The following is a 13,940-nucleotide window of genomic DNA, read 5'->3' on the forward strand; positions in this document are numbered from 1 at the left end:
TGATAAGAATGATTTCATGAGGAGGTAAAACCTGGTTAAAGGAGATGGAATTCCAGCAGTGTAATACATCCAGTAGAATCCTTATTAGCAAATCGTCATTTAAATAAATTGCGTTTGTGTGTTCTATGCAGTGACCGATTGAATTTGCTTGTAACTCACAGGAAGCAATGGACAAAAGTATGGAGAGCCGTGATCATAATTACATCATGGAGCCTGTATGTACTTCAGCTCTCCTCAAGAGAAACTGTTCTAAGGAACCTTTAAGATCACGACATACACCACGGCTTGAATGTGATATCCAGCTTGAGACAATACCATTAAAACTTTCACAGGTAAAATGATTTCTCAGTGAATCACTTCTCCAGATCAGGCTTTAGATGTTGTTTATTTTCAGTTGACCCACAGAACATAAAATTGAGATTTAATCGTTGTGCTGATAAATTATCAGAGTGGCTTATAATTTAACAGACTACATTAACACTGGCAAATTGATCTATATGCTGTTTAATTAAAAGATGCAGTATGAGCAAATCATGGGGTTCTTAAAGGAACTGGATCGAAAAGAGCGACAGCAAAAATTCAGGAAATGGAAACCAAAGATTACGATAGCTGACAAGTAAGTTGTGTTTTTTTAATACTATTGATATTTTTATGTAATGATGTAAAATACCCTTTTATGCAGTCTTAAGTTTATTTTACACTTATCTGAACAACGCTGTTTTAGTCTACAGTTAAGGCAAAAGTCACAAAGGTGGTAGCTAGTGATTATGTGGTGCACAGAATTTAGAATATATTGAAATTATAGTCTAATATTCTGTGCTCTACCAGGTGAATTATTGCTTCTATATTTAATTTAATTTGCATTTATACGTAAAATAAGAGTTGCACTTATCCAAAGCTCTTAAGTGCTTCTGTCATAAGTTTTATAAGAATGAAATGATGAAACAATGAAAATTGCATAGGAGTTTTGCCCCCATTCCCTTTGGAATGAGTTGGCTTTTTTTCGTTGAAGAAGGTGAGGAATCCCACACACTCAGTTCACGGATCTGTATTGAGAGTAAAGGTCACAGGAGCTGATGAGATGAAGGTAGCGCTTCTTACTGTAGTAGTAGGACATGCTGGGTTGATATGCCATTGAGGCTGTGGTGCCTGTTTATTTCCTGGCTAGTGACCCTCTATTTTTCTCACCCAGCCTTTCCTCTGGATTGAGAATCAAATTAACTGGAAATGTATTCTTCTGACATGTTTTAGCTGCCGAGAATGGTGGATCTTTGCTTTGAACGCTAATCTTTCAGAAATCAGAGAACAGAGGCAACATTCTACCTGGGACTTCACATTACATCGGGCCCAAGATGCAGTATCTTACACAGATATGTATTACAATCAGTTAAAAGGTATCCCGCTGTCTGTTGCGAAACAGGTATTGAAATTTGCAAGTACTCTACAGTATAGATAACATCTCAATAAGTGACCCTAGCATCTTTTTGAAATGAAACTAAATGTGTTTTACCTATGTTCTTGTTTTAAAATTTACCTCAAATTTAACTGTAGAGTTATTTTAAATTTGCTAAACAATATGTTGTATGGCAGCAAATTGTTTTTAGCACGTACAGAATCTTTGTGTTGTAAAAGATAATCTTTCCTTGAGCTATTACTTGTTTCTTGCAATTATCAATGGTGCTTCTTGACTCATTATTCATGCTGGTCTTTTTATAGATGAGGAAGGAAACTTCTACTTGAAGTCTTTCAAAATGAAAAACTAGATAGTGTTCCAAACCTTCCATACTGGGGGGTGGGAAGCATACGAAAAGTAAATTTCTATGCTTTAAGGTAGTTCTTTCAAGATTTGGTTTTCAAATGGAAGACAGAATTGCCGTTTAGTTTTCCTGCTATTTGCAGGGTTATTTAGCTATGTCGTTCAGATTTAACTGAGCTATAAACTTGGGGAAATTGCCATTTGCCTTTTCATTTGCAGCATGTCAAAGTAACTGTCCACAAACATTTTAAAGAGCCAGGCCCATGCTGCTGCCAAAACAGGAGCAGCACACAGTGTATTGGAAACACTTCGGAGCTTCCAGAGCTGTTGAGGTGACAGGAGCAGAGTGAGAGAACTGACCTGGGCTCCCCTTTGACCACCGCCTGGCATGGGGCCCCAGTGGCCCATCTTCCTCCATGAGGCACGCATTCCCCTAGCTTCTGGGAGATGGGGAGAGACCTGAGTGTGCTCTCCCCACCCACCTGATTAAACCCAGCACATGCCCCAGTAGTTCATTTCCACTCCATTCCCTCCTTCTCTCTTCCCGTCATCCCCAGGATTATATCCTCCTATAGCCAGCTGATGTTGTTAGGCCTTAGCTCAAGCTTTGCTGCAGGGCTGAAGGTTCAGGGCTGAAACCTTGCTGATGATTCATGATAGGTGGGTTGTTAGTTGTACATAAGAATGTCTGTCTGGTTTTTTTAAAAATTCTTTAAAAAAAACTACACACCTAGAAATTTTCATACAAAAAACCATGTTAAAGGAACGTTATTTAGATTGCAAAATAAAGCACTTAAAGTTAATGAATGTCAGATATATGGTTGCCAACTGATGCAGCCTGTGCAGTTTGATACTCTGTTAATTCCTTTGTAACATTGTTTCTGTAGACCACTACCTCGCTCAGTGCATAGAGAGGGCTTCACTTTGTAACCTAAATAACTTCTTAATGTAATTTTTTAAAATGTATATTTCATTAATTTTGTAAATTTTTACTTAGTATGATATCAAATTGTTTTCTTTTGAAATTGGATTTGAGCATCTATATACCTGGTCGTAAATTTTGGAAACATACTTAATAGGCAAGTCTTTTTCTGGCACTGAAAACAATCTTTGGTTTTATATATATATTTGCTGTTAGTAAGATTCCTCAAGCATCCAAGAAACAGTTGTTCTAGGATTGCAAGTCACCTCCCACCATCACATACACACTTGGTGTTGTAGACAATCCAAGTCCTCACTTATCATGCAAGAGTTGGATCAAGACTACCAAGTACACACTGTCTGATGCATCTGGCCTCAAGGAATGAATTCTCTTCACAGAAAGTAGTCCATTTTCGTTAATTCAATTCCCATTTTGGCTCTTATGTGCCTTCAGCATAGATGCAGTCAGTTTAATTGTATATCAAATGAACTAATTGGCTTTGATTCCCATTATATGTCTGTGTTCCAGTATCTTCTGTGGAGATTTTCAAATTCACCTATGGGATTTAGGAGCACATGTCCCAATGAAAATCTGTTTACTTGTGCTGCTAAATCCCTTAGATGCTTGAAAGAATCTCCCTTTCAGAGTGTGTTTTTTTTTGTTTTGAAGAGTATAAAACTGTAATTGCCTGTGAACCAGCACAAACATACCTTTTTGTCCTGCAGGAAGAAATGCATCGTATTGAAGAAGAGCAGACATTTGAGGAGTTGAAGATTTTACGTGAGATTGTTTATGACAAATTCCATGATGTAGCAGAGGTGAGTGACTTTCTGTACACTGGATAATATTGAGAACCTAAAGGTGCAATATTACAAGAAATTGTATTTTCCTCATTGTGAAAGGTATTGTAGCACATACAGTATATTCATGCTGAGTAGTGTGATGCCAGTGCTAAAACCACAGTCATGCTCAGATTCTTCAGTTGTGATATGCTGAGTGTTATTAGGGTGCTTGGGCAGCAAGCCCCCTCCCCTAGCCATATGCTGACTGTCGGTGACGATAACATCGAGCTCCATACTAGCAACACTCTTGCTCTTTAATATTAAAAGAGAGAACTAAGACAGAAACCTATAATGGAATTTCCTGGAATAAATAGTGCAGAGTTGGTCCTTCTATAAATGTACAAACATTGACCCTTTAAGGCTCATTTCATAAGATGTAATGTTGACTACTGATTGTAACCCTGAGTGAGAGTTCTATTAAAAGTAAATGCTTATTGATTGAGCTATGGTTAGGGTGCATTACAAATGATTCTAGCAACTGTTAAGTTGATTGAGTCACTAAGAAAAATTAAGAAACCGATCTGGATAAGTCCAGAAATGTTAACTTATGCATATGCTTGTAAATATGCAGTAGCTAACGATGGTAATGATAAGTTTACAATGTATAAAACAAGATTCTGGTGATAGTTGGCTTAGACAACACAGCAATGTATTTGACAAGTGAAAACAGCATTGTATGGTATTTATGCTTAGGAATGTTCAGTAAATAAATAGTAGATGTAATCATAGTAGGAAATAGTATTCTGTATTTTTAAGACAAAGTTTCTTTTCTTTTATTTATCCTAATGTGTGTGTGATTTTTGTTTATTTGGAACAGAGTGTTAAAGAGCCTTTGTCTGAGTCCCCTGGAGTTTCTCCTACTGCAGACTCTGGATGCAGCAGTAGCAGAGGGATGCTGCAGTATCTTCAGTCTTGGTTTCCTGGGTGGGGGGGCTGGTATGGATACACTCAGCAAACGTACGAAGGTGAACCTTTTGAGGGACTGCTACCAGAAACACAAGAACAATGGAATCCAGAAGAAATACTGGGTATGGTAATATTTTATATCCAGATTATCACCTCAGGGAATGTGTATACGGGGGTGGGGGGGAAGTGTCAGTGAGTTTCAGAGCCTGAGTCAACTAACTTGGGCTGGTGCTACGGGGTTAAAAACAGTAGTATAAACTGCTTGGGTTGGATCCTGATCTCTGAGACCCATACCCCTCACTGGGTTTTAGAGGCTAGGATCCAACCCAAATGGGAACATCTGTATTGCTATTTTTAGCCCTGTAGTGCAAACCGCACAAGCCAAAGTCAGTTGACCCAGGCTCTGAGGCTTGCTTTTTTTTTTTCACTGTAGATGTACCCTCAGTTAAATACTTGTTAAAGATGAACTGAAATGATTTTTAAAATTCATATCATTAAAAGGAGAGAGATGTAGACTTAAATTTCTAAATAAATATGTATAAAGGAGAAACATAAAAATATTTTTTTCTTAATCATTGACTAAAACTAAATTAAAAGTTCTGTGGGTTTTTTGTTAGAGTTAATGAGATGGCTAATTTCTAAAGCAGCATAAAGATTGCAGCTGTCTGCACTGGTTTAATTGTTTGTAGTGATAACTATTGCAAAAAAAAAGTATAGACTGCTGAGCTCTGAGCCAGTGATAAGCTGTTGTCTACTTGTTCATTCCTCCCACCCTCGTAGTTAGGCCATCTTTGTCTTTCATCAAAAATGAAGTCTCAAGTTTTTTGCTCACTAGCTGTCATGTAGCTTGTTTGTTAAACTCACCTTGTTCTCCTTTTTAAATTAGGTGCTGATGAATTTTTTGATCCAGCTGCAGATGCCTCCAATATGAACACATTTACAAAGAGAGATCATGTGTTTGCTAAATTAAATCTCCAGTTGCACGGTGGCACTGTCACCTTGTTGCATAAAGAGAAGAAGGCTCCCTGTATAAATGAAAATGCTTTCATGCAGCTGGAATTTTCAGGTAACATTTCAAATTTTGATAGTTGTCATACCTAAAATAGGACAAGAGCTTCACCTGCTTTATAAACAATGCAGCCACTCATGACTGAGCTAATGTCATGGAACAGTACTGAAACAATTCAAGTTCAGGCTTACCAAGGGAAGTGAGATCTGTGTTTTGTTAGTTTGTACATTTACCGCTTTAATTATTTTAGGATTGAAGGTAGGTAATTGAGATTGTGAATATGAAAGTAATTTATTGAACTTTCATTTAAGTTTTATTATGTAGAAAGTGGTAATAAATCTTTTTACTTTGACATCTCATTACTGTGAAACTATTCAAATTTTATAACTTGAATTTTTTTTCTGGTATTTAGTCCTGAGTTGAGATAATAAATTTGTAGAAATAAATATGCAACAAATGCTGTTAGTAATCTATTCCAAAATGCATTTTTCAACATTTTGATGCAAATATTTGCAGACACTTCTAATCACATTACTTACAATAAATAAATAAATCCCCTTATGTTACAAGAGCTTCAATTCTTAAATTTGAAGAAACGCTTAGCAATGAGAAACTGATGGTTTAAAAGGCTGTCAGTGAAACATAACTGTCCAGTCTTAGCTCTTGTCTTGTTTCTTAGCTTGCTTGTGAATATGTAAGATGACACTTGTATCTCTCATCCATAAATACATTTATTTTCTCTAGAATGCAATATAGCCACTTATGTCTTTATTTTCCAGGTGTAAAGGTCTTAGCAGAATCTCTTCCCCGCAGAAATTCTTCTCTTCTCACAGTTCAACTGGGTGGCCTTTTTCTGCGAGATTTAGCAACAGAAGGAACCATATTTCCTGTCCTTGTCTTCCCGAATCCTGTATGTAGAAGAATGCAATTACATCTTGATATAGTACTGTTACCATTATAGGATTGATATTTAAATAAAAAAAAGTAGCAAAACATGAAGATAAAAATACTGATGTTAATCTTCATATGTATCTTAGTATGAAGCATTAACATCATAAGCACAAAAGAAAATCTATAAACTGGAAAATGTCTGAATGATGTTTGACTTTTTTTCTCTGCAAGGATACCCCATAGAGCTCTTCCCATTTTTTAATCTTTGGGACTGTTGTTCTGGATATTTATTATTCAGAGCCAGTTGTTAGACTGCTGCTTAGTTAGCTAGAGAGTTGTTTGTTTTTGCATTATTTACCAACTCTCTCCCCTGCTGCCCCTTCGAGAAACCTTGGTTCCCATGGAAAACTTGCTTCAGTTGCATCTAGTTCTAGACCACAAACCTAGGATCCAGAAACTTTTCTTCGAGTATTGTCACTGAAGAATTGAAGGGTTTCTACCAGAGTTGGATGAAAGATTTGATTTTGCTTTAGCCTTGAAGACTTAAAGTCTATTAACTATAATTAGTAGAAATGTGATTTCCACTTGCAATTTTTATTCAGACATCAGCTTGTTGACTAAGAAGGATAGCTTTTTCCTTCTTATATGTTGACATGCAAATTGTTTTCCTTTCTTTCATTATTGGATATATGAAGAAAAAATACATGGTATAATGGCATTATAATAATAATTATAAATCACATTGCATTGTAAAATTGGCAACAAATATAATAAGGAAAAACACAACTTAAATTTGGGTATGTACATTAAATGGCTTATTTTTATGTTCAGTTTGATGGTCTTCAATTTTTTTATTTTTTGTTCTAATTAGCAAAAAGAGGTTGGCTGTGTCTCCTCCTTTGGTCTCCAAACTTCATCTGCAGAAATGACTAATCAGAGCACTGGTAATATTTTCATTTTTATGCTTCATCTGAGCGTGCAAGCAGATCATGCATTTGAAAAACATATTAGTGAAATACTTAAGCTAAAAAATTTCAAACATTGGTACCTAATGATAGGCTCCTATTTCCATATTTAGGCTCTGAACGTGCATAGAGAAACTTGCAGGGTATCTTCCACACTGAAGTCAATGGGGCTTTGCATGGGCTCAGAGATACACCTTTGCAAAGCAAATTTGCAAGATTGGGTTGTTATGCACCTAAATAAATGGCTTGATTTTGATAAATTGAACTCAGTACGAACTGCGGATACTCAGCATCTTTGAAAATGAGGTTGCTGCTTGAGTTAGGAACCTAACTTTTAGGTACCCAGTTTTGAAAATTTAGTTGTTTAATTGTAGACAACTACTAATTGCCATATTTGGGGTCAGGAAGGAATTTCCCCCTATGTCAGATTGGCAGAGACCTTAGGGGGTTTTCGCCTTCCTCTGCAGCACAGGGAATGGGTCATGTGCTGGTTTCTACTAGAGTGGATTGTCTGTAACTTGAAGTCTTTTAAATCATGATTTGAGGACTTCACTAACTCAGCCAGAGGTTAGGGGTATATTATAGGAATGGGCACGTGAGGTTCTGGGGCCTGCGGTATGCAGGAGGTCAGAAAAGATGATCACGATGGTCTCTTCTGACCTTAAAATCTATGAATGTTTATTTTTAAATTGAGCTGCTTTTGTTGTACCAACATGGCTATATCTATTGTAATTTAAAAATTTAAAATTCTAAAGTATGAGTGATCATCAGATGTTAACCACCCGCATGCAAACTAAAAATTTATTTTTATACTCTCCATACTGCTATTTTAGACAGAAGTTCTTTTAGATTCTTTTGTTATCTTGATTCAGATGCAGACCCCGATGCACCAGTTTTTGAGATGCTGTATGAGAGAAACCCAGCCCGCAGCAATTTTGAGAGACGCCTGGAAGTCAGTACCAGACCTCTAAATATTATTTACAATCCACAAGCCATTAAGAAAGTAGCCGATTTCTTCTACAAGGGAAGGGTTCATAACTCAGGTTAACCTTTTTTTGTTTTATATTTTTTTCATGTCCTATTTCTTTTCTCAAATTTGATTGATTTTCTCATATTTATTATGGTAAAGCAGCAATAAGAGTTTCTATTGTAAATTCAAATCAAGAAATGGTGCAGGGCTTCTCTTGATTTCTGAAGTAGAAAGGATATGCCTTCAGGATATCTCCCTACACTTCCACCTTTAATTTACTACTCTTGTAGATACCACATTATCACAATCTGTCCCTCTCTGAAGTCTATCGTTGCCACTCTTGGATTTGGTCAGAGGGAGTCTCTTCCTTTTTACAGTTGCTGTGTGTCTTCCGTAAGGCTAGAGCTTCCCTGAACTAATCTTTGCTTGTCCTGGGGGCTTAAGACCTGAGCTTGAACTTTGTCAGCTGCCATTAGAACTTCAGCTCTGTATGTTTGCTTCTGAGGGCAGAAAGGGTGAGAATAAGGAGCAATGAATGATTCTTTTTGAGTCCTTAGTGTTTGAATACTAATAGTTTGATAGCAGCAAGGTATTGGACAGGCCTAGTATAGAAATAGTTTTCCTTCCTTTTCACAAGATCAGAATGTTCCTCAAGGGACATGGATACAATTAGAAAAAATTTTGGCTGCCTCATAGCCCGCCCTTAAATTCCCGTGAGTATATTTAGTCAGATTTTGTTCAGGAAATTAAAATGGAAGTTGTGAGCCGCCATAATGATCAGACAAGGATTTAAAAAAATCTTTGTTTGCTTAAAAACTCTGTTTTTGCCAAATAATCATTTGTAATACAGATAGTGTTTAGGGCTGTTATTGGAAATGGTCACTCCAGGCTATAGATGCAATTTTTGGCTGTCTGATGTTATGCACTTTTCTGGAAAAAATAGCAACTTAGTTTACATTTTTATAAATCACAGTAAATAAATTCTCACTTCTTCCTCATTCAGCAATATGTGAACAAAATTATACATAGTTAGATTTGTATCTTTCATACAGGTTTTGGATATCAGTCTGAGCTAGAGCTGAGAGTGGCTGAAGCGGCTAGAAGACAGTATAACAAACTAAAAATGCAGACAAAAGCTGAAATCAGACAAACGATTGATTGTTTACTAGTGGGAGATTTCATTGTAAGTTTTTTCTCAGAAATGTGTTTTTGTTTCCTTGCCTTTTATATTAGTTCTGAAACATGGAAGGGAGCCTCAAAGTTCCCCAAATTTCAAGTTCCCATTGAAATCAATAGAAGCTGTTAGGTGTTGAGTTTTTAAAAATTCTCTCCAAGTATGTAGTAATCATCTTTTAGCTGCTCTCGGAAACTACTTTACCCTTCCTAAAAATTTGAAGGGTAACTGTATTAGTAATATATATGTCATAAGTAGCTATTATAACAAGAGAGAAAATTAAAAGATCTTTTCTTTGAGAAGAAAATATTTGGGCTCTGATACTTTTTCATAAAACAGTGTCAAATGCATGTTATCCTTATACAGGTAACTTAGTATCAGTGGAGATTTGCTATTTGAACTTCATAATTTGGATAGGATTGACTCTTGCATTTGTTTTGTGAATGGGGGAAAAATATTATTTTATTTTTAGGAAAACAGCAAACGTTGGACAGTGTGCCTTGATATTTCCGCCCCTCAGGTGATCTTTCCTGATGACTTCAAATTTGTGGACCCAGTGTTAGTAGTATTGGACCTGGGGAGAATATTACTTACTAATTCTCAAGGTATGACCTGGAAATAAACTGTAGCTGTTTATATGTATAAGGTAGAAACACACTTTTTTCTACTGTAGCATTCTTCTATTTGCCTGGGCGCACATATAGTTTTAGTAGTATTAACACCATATTTATTGGGGAAGGTTGGGAGGGGGTAAACTTTAGTCCAGGGCTGGCCTTACCTCTACAGGACCTAGTATGAAATCTGAAGTCTGCCTGTGGCAATTTACATCTGTAACCTGAGTTCTGGAGTCGACGGGGAGCGCGTTTGGGGATCGATATATCACGTCTCATCGATACCCGGTATGGCGGGTAGTCTGGACATACCCTTAATGTCTCCTCAGTGGAAAATAGTATGATGCTGATCAGGGCTGGCTCCAGGCCCCACCGTGCCAAGCGTGTGCTTGGGACGGCATGCCGCGGGGGGCGCTTTGCCGGTTGCCAGCAGGCGGCTCCGGTGGACTTCCTGCAGACGTCTCTGCGGAGGGTCTGCTGGTCCCGCGGCTCCGGTGGAGCATCTGCAGGCATGCCTGCGGGAGGTCCACCGGAGCCGCGGGACCAGCGGACCCGCCGCAGGGACGCCTGTGGGAGGTCCACCGGAGCCATGGGACCGGCGAGCGGCCGAGCGCCCCCCGCGGCATGCCGCTGTGCTTGGGGCGGCGAAATGGCTAGAGTTGGCCCTGATGCTGATAAACTCTACAGTCCGAGGTAAAATCCTGATCCCACTGAATTCAGTGGGAGTTTTGCCAGGATTTCACCCTCAAGGTCCTTAGACATACCATTCTACCTCTTTCTAGCATATCAAAAAAACAATTTCTGCAAGATCTTCACAGCTTTTTTTAGTAACTGCTATGTTATGGATTGAACTGGGCAAACTCTGAGTAAACTATTTTCACAACATCCATTTGGGTTCCCTAGTAAGGTTTAAAGAGGAATTAGATTCTTTTGAGTGACATGATTTTTCTCTTCTCTCATGCTGCGTTGAAATCACACAGAAACATAAGTGGAAATTGCAAGATTAGTCTTTTACTGATTCTCTTCTATGGACAGTAAAGTTAATTAGACACAAGGGTTGATCCCATTGAAGTCAATTTAGTCTGAATTAACTCACTTCAGTGGTCCTTGAATCAGGCCCAAAGTGTTGTCAAATGCATCACATCAACCTAGGAAAAAATATTTTCCTCTAATTTCCTGCAGTAATACTAATATATTTTAATAATAGATTAACAAAAATTCACAAGTGTAATTTTTAAAATTGTTTTTTAAAATATGTTTCTGTCACTTTTGCACCACGTGCAAGAAATATAGTGGTTACTTTTCTTTTTGCGTTCTTACTGTTATCAAATCTAGCGATAAGAGATCGGGGACTACATGAGTATTGCACTTGACAATTTCTTGACCATTGTTTAAAATCAAAAAATACAACAAGGTCAATATTTTAGAAGTATCCAAAGGAAAAGAATGTATGATTTTGATGAGTCCCTCCTTTTTAATCTACAGATGAGTCTAAAAAGAAGAGTGCAGGTGGTTTGTCATCAGAGGTCAATGAATTGAGTGATGATGAATATAAAACACCTCTTGCAACTCCTCCCGATACCCCACCTTCTGAGGCCACCACAAGTAGTGGAATCAAAACATCTGAATTGACTGGAGTAGAAATCAGTGAAGAACAATTACAGGCACACTTAATGAGTAAAAAAATGTATGAGAGATACACGTTGTCATTTATGGATCTTCAGATCATGGTTGGACGAGTGAAAGATAACTGGAAACATGTTCAGGATAGCGATGTGGGTCCAACTCACGTGGTAGAAAAATTCAATGTTCATTTGCAGTTGGAGCGTAGATTGATATACACATCTGATCCAAAATACCCGGGAGCTGTCCTATCTGGGAATTTACCAGACTTGAAAATACATATCAATGAGGATAAAATATCAGCTTTGAAGAATTGTTTTGCAAGGCTGAGTACATCTGAAACTAAGTCCCCAGATGCTTTACACATAGGGAAAGAGAAGATTTTCACAGACGTCAATCAACGTGGAAGTTTGCATGATTCTGTAATGAATTTAACACAGAGTGTTATGATGGTTGAACAACATACTAGGGAGGTTCTTGTGGAGTCTCAGCTTCTTTTAGCTGAATTTAAAGTTAACTGTATGCAGCTCGGTGTTGAAAGCAGTGGGCGATATATCTCTGTACTCAAGGTTTTTGGCACCAATGCCCATTTTGTGAAGAGGCCTTATGATGCAGAAGTGTCACTAACTGTTCATGGCTTATTACTGGTTGACACTATGCAAACATATGGCTCTGATTTTGATCTTTTGATGGCTTCTCACAAGAATCTTAGTTTTGATGTTCCGACAGGAAGACTTCAAGATAGTAGGGCACAGTCTCCTATTTATGGACCAAATGAAGCCTTTCCAATTGATGTGGCCAGTTTGACAGAGAAATGTGCAGCAGCCTCAAATATTTCATCTGGTAATTATGCAAAGGATCAAGAATCTTTGATTAAACTGGAATATCAGTTTGTGAGTGCAGAATGCCCATCAATGAATTTGGACAGCACGCTCCAAGTGATATCCGTGCAGGTGAACAACTTGGATATCATTCTTAACCCAGAGACAATTGTTGAGCTGATCGGGTTTCTCCAGAAATCCTTCCCAAAGGAAAAAGAAGATTCTAGCCTTCAACCTTTAATGACTGACTTGGAAAGAAATTTCAGGGAGCAGGAAACCTTTCAGTCTACCCATGCACGAAATATAGAAGTAGCAGTGGACATTCACTGGTTAAATATACTCCTCCTTAGGACAGTTGGAATGACAAATGGAGAAAAATATGGCAGAAAAATTGCGACAGCGAGCATTGGTGGCACCAAAATTAATGTCTCCATGTGTAACAAGTTGAATGTAAATGGCTCTCTTGGCTGCTTGCACCTTATGGATCTGACACAAGATAACGTTAAGAACCAGTATGTTGTCAGCATAGGGAATACAGTAAGGTATGAAAATCTCATCAATGATATTGGCTATTTTGAATCTCTATTTGTCAGGCTTCATGAGGAAAGTAGCCTCCCAGATGCTTTGAGCTTCAATTTCGTAGAGCAGTCAAAAGAAGAATGCTCCCTGAACCTCAAAATGGCTTCTTTACATTACAACCACTCAGCTAAATTTCTGAAAGAACTAACCTTATCCATGGATGAATTGGAAGAGAATTTCTGCAGTATGCTGAAGACAGCAGCATCAAAAGTTACCTCTGTCCTGGCAACTAAAACTGCTGAATACAGTGAAATGGTTTCTCTGTTTGATACAACACCACGATCAAGAGACCCTTTCAATTTAGAAGATAATGAAGAAGATGGGTTTGGACCATCATCTCTCAAAACTGATACCATTAAGCTTATCTTAAATGTAAATATTGAGTCACCAATTGTATCAATACCTCGCAAGCCAGGTAGCCCTGAACTGCTTGTAGGACATCTAGGACAAATATGTATTCAGAATTTTGTGCCAGGAGAAGATGAGTCGAGAAGTGACAGACTGCAAGTTGAAATAAAAGATATTAAAATGTATTCTTTAAATAGCAACCAGTTTATGGTCAGGAAAGAGTCTGCAAGTGAGATGACCCAGGGGTTACACCCTCCTTCAAGTACTCCCAGTGTTACTAGCCAGGAGGAAGCCAACTTTACTCGTCATGATTTTTTTGAATCATTACATAAAGGTCATGGTAAGTAACATGAAAATCTCTGGCTTCTTTCTTTTGACTGGCAAGTAGCGTTAAAACCTGAGTGTATTTAAATATCTGTTTAAAAAGAGGCCCTTCATAAAATGTGCTGCTTGGGAATTTAATTACAATGTGGACAAATTCGCATTTATTTGTATCCAGATTTTGCACTTCTAATATGAAAAC

At 37.7% G+C, this 13,940-nt stretch overlaps 1 protein-coding gene across 1 annotated transcript in view; it reads left to right on the forward strand.

Annotated features, from left to right (window-relative positions):
- The window catches only part of VPS13D (vacuolar protein sorting 13 homolog D), a 192,371-nt gene that overhangs the window by 12,453 nt on the left and 165,978 nt on the right, over positions 1-13,940 (forward strand). The window contains exons 8-19 of the mRNA XM_075060347.1: positions 162-332; positions 516-616; positions 1,252-1,420; positions 3,404-3,496; positions 4,338-4,548; positions 5,313-5,492; positions 6,215-6,345; positions 7,198-7,270; positions 8,164-8,334; positions 9,314-9,444; positions 9,908-10,040; positions 11,532-13,757. Coding sequence (XP_074916448.1) covers positions 162-332; positions 516-616; positions 1,252-1,420; positions 3,404-3,496; positions 4,338-4,548; positions 5,313-5,492; positions 6,215-6,345; positions 7,198-7,270; positions 8,164-8,334; positions 9,314-9,444; positions 9,908-10,040; positions 11,532-13,757 — 3,790 coding nt within the window. The remainder of the gene's footprint in view (positions 1-161; positions 333-515; positions 617-1,251; positions 1,421-3,403; positions 3,497-4,337; positions 4,549-5,312; positions 5,493-6,214; positions 6,346-7,197; positions 7,271-8,163; positions 8,335-9,313; positions 9,445-9,907; positions 10,041-11,531; positions 13,758-13,940) is intronic.

This window comes from Chelonoidis abingdonii, chromosome 23, assembly GCF_003597395.2.
Source record: "Chelonoidis abingdonii isolate Lonesome George chromosome 23, CheloAbing_2.0, whole genome shotgun sequence".
Classification (NCBI taxonomy): Eukaryota; Metazoa; Chordata; order Testudines; family Testudinidae; genus Chelonoidis; species Chelonoidis abingdonii.